The sequence below is a fragment of the Phoca vitulina genome, unplaced genomic scaffold (genome assembly GCF_004348235.1).
Source record: "Phoca vitulina isolate PV1807 unplaced genomic scaffold, GSC_HSeal_1.0 scaffold48, whole genome shotgun sequence".
Taxonomy (NCBI): domain Eukaryota; kingdom Metazoa; phylum Chordata; class Mammalia; order Carnivora; family Phocidae; genus Phoca; species Phoca vitulina.
Genome location: NW_022589751.1, coordinates 8,967,810 through 8,984,609, shown reverse-complemented (window position 1 = coordinate 8,984,609; position 16,800 = coordinate 8,967,810). Strand labels below are relative to the sequence as shown.

General features: G+C 46.7%; 1 protein-coding gene across 3 annotated transcripts in view; it reads left to right on the top strand.

Annotated features, from left to right (window-relative positions):
• Nucleotides 1-16,800, top strand: part of BLNK (B cell linker) — an 80,919-nt gene that overhangs the window by 33,439 nt on the left and 30,680 nt on the right. For 2 of the 3 annotated variants that reach the window (XM_032432432.1, XM_032432431.1), the window contains exons 2-6: nucleotides 416-481; nucleotides 3,903-3,952; nucleotides 6,116-6,199; nucleotides 11,450-11,490; nucleotides 15,754-15,910. In XM_032432432.1, coding sequence (XP_032288323.1) covers nucleotides 416-481; nucleotides 3,903-3,952; nucleotides 6,116-6,199; nucleotides 11,450-11,490; nucleotides 15,754-15,910 — 398 coding nt within the window. The remainder of the gene's footprint in view (nucleotides 1-415; nucleotides 482-3,902; nucleotides 3,953-6,115; nucleotides 6,200-11,449; nucleotides 11,491-15,753; nucleotides 15,911-16,800) is intronic. The other variant, XM_032432433.1, reaches the window with a different exon arrangement.

Sequence of the window (16,800 nt, the reverse complement as noted above, 5' to 3'; positions counted from 1 at the left end):
TTGGACCTGATTTCAGCTCATGTGTCCTTCAAGGTAGCTCCATCTTGCAATGTGAATGCTCTAAGGACAATCAGTGGTGAATAGTGAGGTTTATCAGAGGGCTTTTGCCTCATGTGTGTCCTCAGAATGGACAGATCTAGAAACCACAATTTGTCTTCAGAGCCTGAGCCTGGCCCAGATATCCAATGGGCAGGGACAGGGACATGGCCCAATGACCACGTTCCTTACAGAATCAGTCACACTTTCCCTTTACTCAAGTAGCAGATGGTCAACTTAATTAAATATAATACGATTCACACCGTTTGAGGGGTTTATTGTAGGTCTTTTTTCTTTTTGTATTCAAGAAGGACAGAAGACTTTTTTTTTTTAAATCAACCTAGTTATTAATATTTTATGTTTAATTTGTTTCTTGCAGGCAACTTCAAAAGATGGTCCACGATATCAAGAACAATGAAGGTGGAATAATGAACAAAATCAAAAAGTAAGTTAAACTCCATAGCACTATATAAGCACTCGTTTATATAAATAACACATTATTCTAGCCTGTGCTAGGTGGAAGAGAACAAAGTTCTCTGTTACCCAAGTGAGGAGTTGCAGCCTCTTTAGCATGTAACCCTTTCTTACTCATGGCTAGAGTCCATGGTAGTAAGATCCATATTCAGGAAACATGGAAAATGAATGGGGTGATACTCAGGACACTTTGCTTTTTCCTCTCACTGCAGTAAAAGTGAGCTCTACCATTCAAGGTGCCAGCAAATGTCAACAAAGACGTTTATAGAAACAGGATAATCAGTTTCTATAACTATTTAGTTAAAGTCCACTAGGACACGCTTCGAGAAATCCAAAAGAGAAGTTAGAAGAACACAGTCTTAGCATTTTTAGGATGCCATACCTGTTTTCCATATTTCAATTTTTGCTTTTTCAATTATAGCCTTAAAATAGTGTTTTCAATTAGTACTTGGAGAGGGAAAGCTAGAATTTCAAATCTTCCTGCACATCAAAAACTCTTAAGCTTTTTTTTTAAAAAAAAGATAAAAATTGTATATACCTGTATTTGCCACTCAAAATCTAAGAGGAAAGAGGAAATGGTATTCCATTAAGTTTTTGTTTACGTTCTTTTATCAGAAAGTGAAAGAAGTAGAGATTCACCAGGAAAAAAAATCAAAGAGTTCAGAATCGCATAAAGTCAAAATCTCCCACTTCTCCATATTCCCACCTCAACCAACTCCAGGGAAATAGACATTGTCATGAGTGAGTCTGGTATATATATCTGTATGTATGTGATATAGTACATACCTATACACACATACATTTTCATCATGAATGGCGTCAAACTTCATAAACCATTCTACCAACTTGCTTTGCTTAGTGGTTTTACTTAATGCTATATCATGGACGTCTTTGTTTGATGGTATGTAAAAATAGGGCATATTTTTTTTTAACAGCTTATTAATAGTCTGCTATAAATGTATTATCCTTCATTTAACCAGATATCGGAAAGAAATGTGGGAGTTTAAACTGACATATTCTTGGAGGACAATTTGATAAGATCACTAAAAATTTTGTGGCCATTTCTTTCAGCTTAACTCTCATAAATAACATTTCAATAAATAATTTTTACATATTTTGAGTATACCAGAAAGCTAAACTCCTAAAATGAAATTTCTAGATGGAAGAATTTATGCCATTGAAATTTTTATTGATATTATCAAATTGCTTTCCCAAAATTTTGTACCATTAATAGTGTATAGAAGTTCATTTCCCTATGCCTTCAGAACAGTGTCTTCATTCTTTTTGGTCTTTGTTAAACTTGAAAGTAAGAAATCATATTTTATGGTGTTTTTAGACTATAAAATGCAAATGAGTCTCAATATGTATAAGTGATTATCATAAAATAGTTAAAATGGTCTTCTGCTTGTGGGGCATCTCCTAGAGGAGGAGAATTTGTCCTCATGTTCTGTCCTGTGGTGGAGAGAGCTGTGTGATTATTCTCATTTAGTATTTCTGACACATGCAGAATCTCATTGAAATGAGATAACCCTGCTAGTCATTGTTTTAATTGCTAGCAATTCTAGATTAATTATCCCACAGTTGTCAGTCTTACAATACACCAGTTTTCTCAATGATATGAAGCCTCTGTGTAAAACGTCTCTCTATTCCATGGTCAGGCATACTTAGAGTAGCCACGGAGCTCAAAGTTTTTCAGACAGTTTCTATTTTATTATGCCCATTGTTCCCAAAATACACTTATACTTGACAAACCATGTTTCCTCTCAGCTTGGAAAATATGGCTGCCATAGTCGTTACCCTGGGTGAAGTCAGTGGCCCTTCGCTTCTGAGTGCCCTGCTGTTACCCTCTTACTCGTTGCCAGGCAACAGGTGCTACCTTGAAAGGAGGAAGCACGGTTGAACATACTGGTTTCCTAACACAAGACCGTGACAGAGTTGTCACTGGTCCATGGCCAAATGAGAAAATAAGGACCTTGAAGCGTTGGGGGTTAGCATGCAGCTGCTGGCTGCTGAGTGAGGCCCAAACCACAGCTTTTATTCCTGGTCGGTGTTCAGTGACCACCAGTCCCTTCCTGAGTCTGTCTTTTATCCCGAGATGATAACCTTAAGACATTTTGGGTATTAAAATACCCTTTCTCTTCTCTTATGAAATGATGGCAATAATGGGTAATGGTTGGTTTGTGTTTCTCGAAATTGTACTGGTCCGGGAACAGACCTGGCACCATTCCTTGTTTGTTTTTGTGCTTTTTTCCCCCCATAACACCGTGGCTAATCTTTCTCTCTGGACCTCATCAGAAATCTAATGATAATATCTTCCCAGCCCATGCTGGCTTGCTATGAGAATTGAATGAAATAATCGATCTGAGAACCTTTGGGGAAACAAAAAGCAGAATTTCTATGCAAATATAAATATTGTTATTTTTGCAACATTAAAATTCTGGTTTATCAGGCTAATTTTTTTGTAATCAGACATGAATTTCTGTACTGCTTTTTTCCCACAAGAAATGAAATATGTTTTGCATGTAATGGTTAACCTATGCCCTGCTTCTAAAAAAGGATGTGATGTTTTAGTAAATAAAGGCTACTGGATGTAGGTTTTATTTATATATATTGTAAATTTCATTAAGCAAATCATTCTTAAATAAAATGGGCAACTATTGTTAAGAATAATAATTTACTAGAAAACTTACCCATTTCAAATAATAGGATGGGAGGTGTTATCAGAACTTATAGTAAGCCTAAAAATTGGGAAACATTTTTAAAATGTAATTTTAACTTTCTTCTTTTAGTGAGGGGGAAGGATTGTGAATATTCAAACATTTTATACATGCATAAAGATACTAAAGTAGTTTTGAGATTGCTTGAAACAGTTCAACTTCTAAATAAGCTAAGTATCACAATCCCCAACTTGGAGATGCTCACTGCTCACTTATTTGGCACTTTTTAAATAGTGCCTAAATAATCTCAGTCCAACCTACAACCAAGTGCTCTGTTATAGCTAAAATTTTTCTTGATATTTAAAGCATTTATTATTTATTAAAATAGAGTTCATCTTCTCTTACCGTCCTATCAACCAATCAACATTTCTCTTCCTTGAACCTCTGAACTCTGTGCTTTCTAGTATTCTGACCTCTCAGAACCCTTCCACTACTGAACTTCACCTTTGCCAAGTGACAGCCCCATCACACACTGAGGAGATGAGGGAAGTGGGAGACCTCTGGTTAATGGCTTCACTCCATTTACAATACATTTAGCCTTTCAGTGTGATGGGTCCAAAAGAAGCCATTATTCTATTAGTTATCTGTCTGTTATCTCTATCTCTGCTTCTGTTATGGGCCTTGACAACAGTTGTCCTACTCACTGACCATTTGTCTAATGGTTGTTCTCTATAGGCTGAAAGTCAAAGCACCTCCGAGTGTTCCTCAAAGGGATTATGCCTCAGGTAAGAGTATTTCTAAAATACTTGGACTCTTGACTAATCTCATGTTCATGTTTACTTCTTGAAAAGGGAACGATGTTCTACTCATTTGAAAATAAGAGTGCCCATCCTAATTTTAAGAATGCCCAAATCCATTAGGCATTTGACTACAGTGGAGATGTGATATTCCATCCATCCATCCATCCATCCATCTACTCATCTATTTATCAGACATTTATTAAGTATCTTCCATGTGCCAGGCACATACACGGTTTTAGGTAGAGATACAGGGCTAAACAAGACAGATATAGTCTCCATACTCACAGTATTTATAGTGAAGAAAAGAAGATACAATGATATAAAAGCAATTAGAGTTCAGGGTGATGGGGAAGCACAACGTTCTATGAAAGTCCATGCAGCAATGTCTAATCTAATCTGAGGTGGAGGGTGTGGAGGAATCGGGGAAGGGAAGGCTTCCTGGATAGAGAATTGTTAAAATGGATACTTGAGGGTCAGTGGGGGTGGGGAAGAGGGGGAAGATAAATTATTGATGGTGCATGGTTACTCAGTCCTCTCTGACTTTAGCCCTGTTACCCATTCCAACTAGGATCAATTTTGTCAGTGGAGGGTAATCTTGAGATTGGTATTGTTTATGGCAGTGGTGAGCAAAATAAATTATCCAACATACTTCCCTTTTCTAGAAGAAATGCCTTGGGAAGATAAGTCTAAAATCTCTTTCTACTGGCCTAAATATAATGATTTCCTGGACATGGACAGACCTATATAGCCCTTAATGAAAACCACAGGGCTACAGACATCAATGACGTATCTTCCTCTACAGCGCAACAACCAAAACCAAATCACAACCTTCACAGATGCTTACTATTTTTTTCTGTCGCTGATCAAGATAGCAATAAATCAGACAGTTGAGTTCCTCTTAGGCACTAATTAAATCTTATCACACTAAGAAATGCTGACCAACATATCAAGTCTGGTGACTGACCTGTTGGACCACTTTCCAGAACTCCCTAGGTTACAGAGTACTTATTAACTTCACCTTGCCAATCAGTCAGCAAGTCTCAACAGTTGACCAGGAGATTCCTTTGCAGTGAAAAGATAAAAAAATAAAATAAAAAAATAAAGACCCTGTCCTGACCTTTAAAATCTATCTGATCATACCATAAAAAAAAAATAAATAAATAAAATAAAATCTATCTGATCAAAAGCCAAGGGGGAAAAAAAAAACCCAAAACTCAAGCAAGCTGCTTAGTTAACAAATGAGAACAAATTCATCCTTCTCTCCCAAGTTCTAAAAAAGAAAAGAAAACAAAGCAAATGACATCTGCTAAGTACCCCGAGTTTTGATGGAAAATTATAGAATCATAGAGTCCCAGGTCTATAAGGAACCCCAACGATCCAACAGCCTAACATCCAACCCAGTGCTTAACCCCCCGCCCCCACCACCACCATGCACCACAAATGAGGCCCACTTTCTGTTTGGACATTTCCTGTGATGACTTCCCAAGCCTCTCTGGTCCTGTCAAGGACCGACAGCCCTGGCAGGACAGAGATGCAGTCAGTCCATTTCCTGATGGCTTCCTAAGTCTGTCCTCATGGCCACACAGCACAAGTCTTTAAACATTCAAGAAAACAGAGATAGAGGTGTTCTGTGCAACTTCAAGGATAAAATTAAGAAATTAGGTCATTGGAATAGTTTCTTCTCTGGAATCAATATCTCCACGTGCTTCTGCTGTTTCACATGTTCTTTGACTCATTTGACAAATATGACACAGTACATCTTGTGTGACACTGAATCTACTAAATATGGAGTGGGGAAGAAAAGATAGCCCTGACCTTCAGGTGCTTCATGACTAATGGGGTGTCTGATAATAAATGAGAAGGCAAACAGGTCAATATTTGCCTAAGGTCACACTGTTGTGGAGAGAAACTCCCCTGGCCGCTCCACACACCCCTGAGTGGTCAGAACTGGACGAGACCTCTCTCCTGGGACCCTTGGGCCCTAATACCCAGGGGCTGTTGTAAGAAGCACAGGGAATGCATAGCAACTCTCCGTCCACTAGAGAAGTGAACTGTAACCCTGCTTCGCCCTTGCCCTGGTGTCCTTACTGAAGCCAGTATTCACTTGATTTTTTGTCTCCCTGTCTCCACTCTGACTGGTGGTACCAGCAAGGCTGACTCGGGGAGAGCTGCATTCACCATCAGCCCCGCCTCATGGAACTAAGAATAGAGGAATGAAACTTGGACTCGAAGGTATTTGAAAGCCTGGAAAGTCCTGAAAGACCACTCACCCCTAGCTTCTCGTGTTAGCGCTAGCTGGAGACCAGACAGGCCCCAAGGCTGCCCAATGTCATACAGCCAGGCGATGGCCAAGTCAGGACTCAGTCCTCCCACCCCCCATTAATAGGGCTCTGAGAAAGGAGGAAGGGACAGGCTAAGGGACTTTTTAAGATGTGAAGTATTTAGATGCAAATCACCTCTCCTAGCTGGCTCAGATCTGCTCCCCACACTGTCACATCCCTTTCTCTTCTTGGGACAGACCCAGGGGGACTGTCCACGGGCTGCCTCCCCCGCAGCCTCTGTAGTTCTTCTTTCTATTCCCTCCCTGCATCTGCCTCCGCCACCACATCTAACTGAGCCTCCTTCCTTCTTTCCTTCCTGCATCCCACTGTGGCCGTCCCACTGCTTCCCCACATCCCACCTCCGGCTCTGTAAGAGGAGAAACTGGCAGGCCCAGTGGCCCAGAGCAGGGCCTCCAGAGCTGAATCAGGGCCACAACTGAGCGTGCATCAGACACGCAGCATGGAGGGCATCCCGCAATGCCCAGGGTCTCTGGTGCTGCTCGTGACCCAGAACAGGGATGCTCCATTCACACCCTTCCCTTCACTGCTTCACTCAAGCTCTCACCACAGAATCTTTTACTGTCTTTCCAGCCATCCCGTCCCATTCCCAAGCCCCCTGGTCTGGTTTGGCCTTTGTCATTTCATGCCTGAACCTCTCAAACACCATCCTCATCAGCCTCCCTGCCTCAAGTTTGTCACTGGGACCTACAGTGGCCTCTGTGGCTGGATCACCCCCTTGGCTGGCAACACATCTGGCTTTGTTTTCTCCCCTGACTCTCCGGAACAGCTTGTTCATTCCAGGCACATCTGTGGAGCCTTATGGATGCCCCTTCCAGCCATCAGCCAGGCCCTGCTTCTGGGGCTGACACACAGGTCCCAGCCTTAGGGGGTGGAAGGAGGGTGCCCTCCTTCATCTTCATTCTCTCACTCGGGTCCTGCCATCCTTCAAGGCCCCGTTCAGTCCCACCTTCACCACACAGCCTCATGTAACCCTTCAGCCCTTGCTGAGCGTACCCTTCGCAGAACTTTCCCAGCACCTGGCCATGATTCCAGGTGTTGAGACATTTGTCAGGAAAGCCTACACCGCCCTGGATTGTCCTCTGTGTGATACGTGGCTGTTCTTCTAGACTCTAGGTCTATTACCTCCATGGCTGGGTGAGAAGATCTTAGACTTTGGGGTCCTCTAGCCTGGGTTAGAATCCTGGCTTTGACCCCTAAACACTGTAAACCTAGAAAAGTTTTATAACTTCCCTGAGCCTCAGCTTCCTGCTTGGAGATGAGAGTGCTGATCTATCCTTCAGGTCGTTATGAAAGTAGATTAATAGTAACCAGCAGCGTCCACTGAGCTCTTACTCGATAGATGGGTGTCAGGCGCCCTTCTACTCACTTTCCCTGGGCTATTTCATTTCATTCTCACAAAACCCCATGACACAGGCTCTACTTATCATATCCATTTCAGTGGTGAGAAGACAGGTGCCCAGAGGTTAAGCAATTTGCCTGTTCATGCTGCGAGCTAGTGGCAGAATCAGGATTTTGATCAAGGCAGCCTGATCCCAGAGCCCAAGCTCCAAACCCCGGAGCGGCCGTGGAGGCGGGGCCGTCATGGCATCGGCACGGGCCTCACAGTACAGCTGCTGCGCTCCCAGGCTTGGGGAGCCGTGTGAATCACAGAGCCTGGGCCAGGCAAGGGGAGGAGCTCCTCTATTCTGTGGCATGCGACTGTGACTCCGTAAATGGAACATAAGCCCCAAACCAGGTACACGACACAATTGGAAAGGCTCTCCCCAATAAGGAGGCCCAACCCGCATCTCAGCTTCCTGCCAGGGGCGTGCAAACTTACATCCCTAGTGAAACCACCTGGCCCATACTAAACTTGAACTTACCCTCCCGAAAGCATCACCCTCTACACTAGAGGCTCTCTTGGGCCCATTTCTTTATGGTAGCCATATTGTGCGGTTGCCATTGGAGTGAAATAGAATTGGTATTGTTTTGAGGGTTTATTAAGACATTGTCAATACCCAAGGCAACAATAAGTAACATTAATGCAGCATTTACTGTGGGCCAGGCTTTGGGAAGCACTTCACATGTATTGTATTACTTGACTGTCATAAACACATGAGGCAGGCACTATTCTTACCCTTGTTTCACAGGTGAGAAAGTGAGCTTTAAACAATTAAAGTCCTGGTCCACTGCCAAGCAGGTAGTAAAGAGCAGAGCCAGGATTTGAACCCAGGGAGCCTGATTCTAAAATCACAACCCACCCACTTTAGGAAGCTCCCTGAGATGCTGGACAACCAGTACTTTGGATCTAGTACTTTGGACCGTCCTGCTGTTTAGTTTGGGAAATGGCCTGCAGGCTGTGACTTTAAGAGCAGGATGTTGTGAGTTGCTTGCAGGACCAGCAGATGGGTGTAGCTGGGGGAGGCAAGGGTGCCATCAGGCAACTTCTCCCAAACGGTGATGCTTTTCTCTTTTTTCTGCCTCGGCGCTCTACGACGCCTGAATTGGGCCATTCTTGTTTCTTCTAGGTTTTATCCGAAGGCTCAGTAGAGGGCCAGGCAGTTTACATGAGATTTCAGCTACAGGGGCCAAGACAGGGAGCCTGGCCTCCAACCCGCCCCCATACTCACCAGCCATGTGGCCTCACACAGGTTTTGAAACGTCTCTTAGCACCGGTTTCCTCGACTATAAAATTGAGATCATAACGGCACCTCGACTATAAAATTGAGATCATAAGGGCATACCAGAAAGCACCATTTTGAGGAAAATTGAGAAAATATACTTATCCCAGCCCAGGGCACACAGGAAGTGTTTAATAAATGGAATCTATTATTAGTATCCTAATTTCCGTTCCTTCAACTCATTTGTTGGTTCATACTTTTATTACTGCACAGATTACAAATGCCAAATGTCATCCAGATACAAAGATAAATTAAATAGGCCTTGGTTTTCAGTACCGAGAGGCACAAACAAATGATCATAGCACAGGGCAGAATGGCCCACACGTGTCATCAAGGTGCCAGCAGCACCTGCGAGGGCCCAGAGGAAGGAGTCATGGGTCAGAACCCGAGGCACTGGGCAAGACCGAACGGCAGAGCTGTAACAGGAACTTCCACGCAAAGAAGGAAGATGGGCTGGGGAGTAGCCCGGGCAGAGCAGAGAACGATCAAAAGTGCAGGCTGGGAGGAACGCGATGCCCAGTATCACTGAGTGAACATGGACGACGGCAAGAGAGGTCCAGGGAGGGACAGGAGGGGCAGGCATCCGAATGTGTGGACACAGAGCCTCGGCTTTACTCCATAGGGAGCCGCTGATGATTCTTGAGGAAAGGAGCAGCATGCTCCAAACTTTATTCTAAGAAAATCACTAGAAACAGTCCACAGTATGTGTTGGAGAGGAAAGATAATGGGGACAGGAAAAGTAGTTAGAGAGCTTCTGCAAGTACTTTCAGCAGTGACTGACCAGAGAGTGGGCCCCGGCTCCCTGAGGAAAGGCTCAGCAAATACAGCTCAGCAAGGCAGGGAAGTGTGTTTTATAAAGGCATTTTATAAAGGTTTCTATTTTAAAGGTTGAAACAAAAACATCTTGCCACCTTAAGTGCTGATCTTCAATTATCCCCAAACTTAAGGTATTAGAAACGTATCCCCCTCAGTGCCCGGTATCGGTATATTGAGAAGGGGACTTATTCACCTAGTCTTCTCGAGTTTCTTGCAAAACCCCAGTGACTGCAGTACACTCTAATGTGGTATAAGTTAGCCCAAATCATAACTTAATAAGAATTATCTTCTGTGAATGTCAAAGTTAGGCCCATTATTTGGCTCATAAAATAAAGCTCCTTCTTAGTGCCTATCATGTTTTTCCCAAGAGAGGGCGCTGTTGCTGCTGTAGCTTAAAATCTGGCCACTCTGATCTAAACCCCTCCTTCAGGCCCCCATTTTTTTCTCTGTAATTCCTTTCCCTGTGCCTCGTTGGGGTCCTCCTAGAGCTGGAGTCAGTGGTCTGCCATGGCAAGGGCCAGAAATGGCAAGAAAAGGTTCTGCTGAGGCTCTGGAGGATTCGGGGACCATCCACTGGGCCTCCTTACCCTGGCTGCTCAGTGGGATGTGAGAAGAGCTGGGAGCCTCCCTGGTACAGTCGCTGGAACCACTCTGCCATGTGAACCTGTGCCTGGTTGATCTCCTACCTAGCTGAGCGAATTGTATTTAACATCTAATGTCAGTTTATGTGATGGATGCTAAGCTTCTCATACTCTAAATGTGTTTTGGAGAAAAGAGGGTCAGATATTCTCCTTGGCTGTCCATAATTCAGATCTATTTTATTCTTCAAGATCCTAAGCTCCTTGAGACCTGTTATATCCACTTTTATCCTGGCTGCGGAGCCAAGAACAGTGCCTACACGCTGGCATTCAAAGGCAGGGAGGTAGCGTGGCCTTGGAGTCCAGAGCATACCCTTAGAAGTCAGCTTGCAGGTTCAACTCCTGGCTCTATTATTTGCTATCTGACGTTGGGCAAATGACTTATTTTCACTAGGCCTCAGCTTCCTCATAAGGTTTTTGAGAGAGCTACATGAGGGCAAAACTCTGAAAATCTTGCCTGGCATGTAGTAAAGCACCAGGTAAATGCTTTTCAATAAGAAAGACAAAGTTAGAGCCACAGAAAATCCCAGAAGTGATCTGTTATCTTACAGATCTTGAGACTGAGGCCCAGAGATGTTAGCTGTCTTGTCCACTCTCCGACTTGTTAGGAGCACAGCCTGCATGGGAATTTTGGTCTATGTGACTCCCAGTCCAGTGCTCTTCCTACTACACCATCCACATACTGATTCATAGAAATCCTGAGAAGCAACACGGTATGAATTGCAGGCGCCTCCTGGGTTATTCTTAAGTCCTACAAATGCTCCTTACCAAAGACAGACATGGTTCAGATGTACCATGGCTCTGCCTCAGTGGGACTTCCCTTTATGCTTTGAGAATGGATTTTTTAAAAAAAGAGGAGTTGTAAGTGGATGGACATGAGATAAGTGTAATAACTGTTCAAGGCCAAGTAAACAGGACCGGGGAGCCCAAGGGCAAGGAAGGCAGGCGCGGGATAGTGGTGGCCAGGGTGGGGCTGGCCAGCTGAGATTCAAGCTCATGCCTTCTGCTTCCCACTTGCCGTTGCAGAGAACCCTGCTGACGAAGAGGAGCAGTGGTCCGATGACTTCGTAAGTATTCGCTCCTGGGACCAGCAGGGTGTTGTTTCCACCAGGGTCCATGGGAGGCCTTTGCAAGGGCTTGTTTCTGAAGGACGTGCTGCTGGTCAGCCGCACATCACAGCGGGGAGATGGCTGGGCTGGAGGGGCCCCCTACAGACAGACGAAGCAGCAAGAACCCCACAGTGGCTGACTTGACCTGGCACCGGTGTGTACCAGGCTAAGTGCTTCATCCACATCCCCCCATAGCACCTCTGTGTAGGCATCCCTCACCCCATCTTCAGTGCTGTTGTCCGGAATACTCACCAGCACAGCCATAACAAATGGGAAATGTTTTTAAATACTTCCGTATCAGTTGACAAAGGCCTCTGCCCTGAATTCCCCAGCGCCCCATCACGGCCTGGGCCTTATCTAGGAGCCCTAAACAAACCAACCCCAAAGAGTGAATGCCTGGCACATCAGGGGGCCTCTGGGCCACTCTTAGGTCAGCCCCTGAGCCATGCTAGTTGTCAAACAATTTGAGTATCAGCCCTGCTCATTTTACTGGTAAAGAAACCAAGGCATGGAGAGTTTAAGTGACTTGCAGTTTCAAAATTCAAACCCAGGCCCTCAGATCTCAAAACCAGGCTTTTAAACTCCATGGTGCTTGCTGTGACCAAGAGGACCGTAGCAAGTGCTGGGGACCACAGAGTGAGCGAGGGACCCGGCCCTGAGGACGTGGAGGGTGATGTGTCAGAGTCAGCCATCACCCGCTTTCAAGGTGGCTCTGCAGCCCACAGGGCCCCGTGGACACTTCTCTCTTGGGTGAAGTCTTGTAGGGACAAGACATCCTAAAAACTTTATACACAACAATTTTTCCTCATTTATATCAAATTCATCCAGAATGTTAGCCTGCTCCGTTCTGTGTGTGTTTTATCTGGACAGGATCCAAGAAGGCCATTTTACAGATAAGGAAACCAAGGCTCAGAGAATGAAAAGGACTTGCCCACGGCCACTCAGTTACTCAGTGGCCCAGTGGAACAAGAGCCCAGGACTCCCGTCCCCTGAGCCGGAGCCCAGCCCCACACTGGGTATACCACCTGGAGTTTATTCAGAGTATTATGAGCCAGGAGTACCTCCCTTCTCAACTGCAGAGAAAAGATTTGTAGAAAGAGGGGATGAGAAGGCCCCTGTGCAGGTCACTTGGGTGTGGAGTTCCTCCCAGGGCCTGGCAGCGGCAGATCCCTCAGAAGCACTGCAGCGGCGCCCCCTGCTGGCTGCCCACGATCAGGCACAGCTGAAACAAAGTTGAGAGCTGGTCTGCATCCACAGGGAGGCCACGAAAATTGAGCTCGCTGGCTGAATAAAAAGAGCACATGGTGGGGACTTAGAAAACACAAATAAAATCAGCCTGGAGAGGAGGGGATGATTTGTGTCCCAAAGCCAAACAACCAAAGTTAAGGTCCCAGCTGTAATAAGGATTGAGTAAACCTTCATTCACAATTATTTTGACCTTCTTGGATTCCCATTGTACACAGAAGGAAATCTTCAGGCCAGATGAGATCGGGCCCCTGTGGACCTGTCCAGCCTTCCTTGCAACCCCTTGCCGGGGCCTTGTCTACCACGGCCCAGGTGCGCAGGTCTGCCCTCGGTCCTACAACAACAGGTCAATATCATGCCTGCTCAGTGATTTCAGACTCACGGACCTTGGGCAGGAGAAGGAAGAAGGGAAGAGAGGAGAAACCAAAGAGCGTCCCCATCCTTCCTCACTTGCTCTGCTCCTTCTTGTCCTTCAGGCTTTGGCCTCACTGTCTACTTCCCAGGAAAGCCTTTTTTGCACCCGAGGTAGAATCCCTCCTCCCATTGCTCTCTGTCTCAGGACCCTGAACAGTTCCTCAAGTGCATCTATCATGAGTGATAACTATTTTATGGCTGATTATCTACTTATTATCTGTTATTTACTATTTGGTTACTGTTGGTTTCCCCTGCTAAAATGTAAGTTCTATGAGGGCAGGGACTATGCTCAGAGTCAAGCACGATGGCCGGCACGCAGTAGGTGCTCAATAAATATTAACTGAATGAATGAATGGACAATTTGAGAAGGTTTTTTGCCTGATCACACATTCCCTTCTTCAGAGTTTCCATCCCACTGTCCAACGTACTGCGCTTGCTCAAGGATTAAATGAATGAATGAAAGAATTTTGTTTGCCAGAATATAGAATAATTTGAGGGGAGGTTTTTTTTAAACTGTTCCTTCAGAAGTTTGAATAGACTCCTTCCTAATTAAAAGGCATTCAATCATTTCACTATGCTGGAAATAGGAGGGGCTCATAGTACACCTCCCACAGAAAAGATCTTCCAAATGAAGGGGTAGCTCAGCACTTCTGAGCACCCCTTTCCTCCTCTTCAGTCCCTTCAGAGCTCAGGGCAGCAGCTCAGCTCATTCATTCATTCCAGGCCGGGGCCTGGGCACACTGTCTCAGCCCGGGCCTCATGGGGGTTACAGTCCGGTAGGCAGCCCAGTGTCAGCATCGGGCTGCCAAGAGCAGCTGACGGGGAGTTGCTCTTCCTCTACCTTCTCTGCCTCCTCGGCCGGCCTGGTCCTCTCAGTCAGGCTGCTCTGCCCAAGGGGCTGTGAGGACCCCCGTGTCCTCCCCAGGATGCACACTGCTCCCCAGCCTCCGGGTGATCAGGTCTAGGAAGCCTCATGCCTGCTCCTGCCCGGGCACGTGCGTCTGCGTGCCTATGGCTTCTTTCACTTTCCAGATGGTTATTAAAGGTCACTGATGTCTCCCTGGGATGCCCAACAACAGGGATCACGTCCTCTCCTTGGCCAGGATGAGGAGGGTCCCAACAGCCTCAGGCTGGGCGGGAGGAGCCTTGCCAAGCCCGCTCTCGCCCCCGGCTGCCCTTTGGCTCCCACCCCACCTCCCAGGCCGGCTGTTTGAGAACAGCTCTGGCTTCTCCAGAACACAGATCACAGACTCGAATTACTCAACTCCTCGTGCCTCAGTTTCTCTGAGGGCCTAAAAAAACTCTCCTAGCATTGTGGTACGGGACACATGAGGGAGGCAAGTGCATAGAAATGTCAGTTGTGATAATAATTATCATTGCCATTATTCTATTCAGCCGAATTCTGCACTCACAGTCAGGAAGGATTGCTGAGCCTCCCTATCTGCTGTTATCGAAATGGGGGTGTGGGGAAATCCCCCTACAAGGCTTTTCTCACCTCGCCCCTCCTTGTCCCTTCCTGACTCTTCGGGTTTAAGACAAGGACAAGGACCTCCTTCTCTTCTCTCCCAGGGCTCCTCCGCCACCCCGGGAAAGCTCTCTTTTCAGCTGCCTTTCTCTGTCCGTCTCCTGCTATTCACCCCACTCCTCCCCTCTCCCTCATCCCCCACAGACTGAGCAAGGGAGCAGCCCTCACTCCCTCCCGCATCATTCACTGCAAACACCCAGCACTCCCGTCCTGTGCTGGCCCTGCTATGGGCCCCGAGGAGACAGCAGCGAAGCCAGCCCTGGGCTCGCGCCGCACCACACCTGCGCGGGGCGGGACTGCAGGGGAAGGAGGCCGGCCGAAAGGCAGGTGCACCGGGCGTTCCTTGGCAAGTCCTGTATGGATCACGCAGTGTGTCAGGCAGTGTGGGCAGAGGACCTCTTAAGTCCTGGATCAAATATTTCCTGCGCATGAATATATGTACGTGTGGAGGATAGCTAAGTGATCTCTGAACAAAATGCATGGGAAGCTAGGAATGGTGCCCCCCGGGAAGGAGACTTTGTTTACATCCTTTTGAACTGTTACTGTGCCAATGTATTTGCAATATACATTGAATATTCAGTATTCGATAATTTCAATAGAGACTTAAATAAAATTTATACTCTGTGCATCCCCTTACCCTCTCCTTATTAATCTTTTCCCTCAACCCTCAGCATCCATGATAAATGACACCTATTGGTTATTCTATTGTATTGGGTCCTTTTTCTGCCTTCTAAAAAAATGTATTTTTATCTCCGACTGCTCTTCTTTGCAGACACGCAGAGTTTCAGCCACCCTTCCTGTTAAATGGCCCACATGCTCCCCCAGGATAGTGGTTCAGGTGATAAATTCTGGAGGCAGAAAGGCCTGGCCTCAACCCCAGCTTTGCCTCTCATGGCCGCCCAACCTTGCTTAGCCACCCCTTCCAAGCCTCGCTCTCTGGTGCCTACGCGGGGGGAGCAGCTCTCGCCTCCTAAAGCCCGAGCTGTTCTGATGACCGAGCCCAGTTGGGGCACTGAGCCTGGGGTCTGCACTTGCAGGACAGCGACTACGAACACCCAGACGAACACTCGGACTCAGAGATGTACGTGCTACCCGCCGAGGAGACTGGGGACGACAGTTACGAGCCGCCGCCTGCCGAGCAGGAGACAAGAACAGTTCACCCAGCCCTGCCCTTCGCCAGGGGCGAGTATATAGGTGAGGCAGCCCGCCCCCCCCCCCAGGCCCTGGGTGCTCAGCCTGCCAGGCAGGGGAAGGCGGGCAAGCCGGGCTGGCAGGATGATGGGCACCTCCCACTCCCACCACCTCCACATGGGTCATCTGCTCACTCAGAAACCACGGGGCCCCAAAAGGAAAACTTGCCCATTCGAGGGGGAAAGGTACTCTTCCTAAATTGCCAATGCTGAAAAGAGGTAAAAGATAAAAGGAGCAAACCCTGATGGTTGCTCCCACCCCTACCCCACCCCAACTCCAGATAGTCCCATGAGAAATCAACCCCGAGGTCAGTCCCCGCTTCTTTTTGGTCTTCCTGCACACAAGGCTCTGGAATTTCTCTTGAGATGTCTGTACAGAACACGGATGATCTTCAAGCATCCGGTATCTGCTAACGCCCCTCCCTCCTTCACGCCCACCCCCTCGCAGGCAGGTCACACTCTGAGTCTAGACTGTGGATTTTCAGCTGGGGAGCCCGTGGGTTACCCCTTGTTGGGGACTGTGTTGGTGAGGGTGAGGAGTCTTAGTCTGCTCTAAGTCTGGAGTTAGCTGTAGGTTAAATGGGCGCAGCTCAGATGTAGCCTCCAGGCCCGATGTGGTTTTTAGTGTCTCCCGAAAAGAAGCCTGTGTTCCAGGTGACTAAGTTCAGCAGAGGCGGGGCGGGGGGAGCGTGTTGGTGATGATCACGTGATGCTAACATTTGTGCAGTGTCCCTACGTGTAAAAGGCTCCCTGTCCATTGTCATTGCCATTAACTGCCTCCTCACAGGGCGCCGGGCACAGCCCCTCGCTTTGTGCCACAATTAACCTACTGGGCACCTGCTGCGTACAGAGCTATGCTGAGCCCTGAGCATTCAGCAGCAAGCAGGACAGACG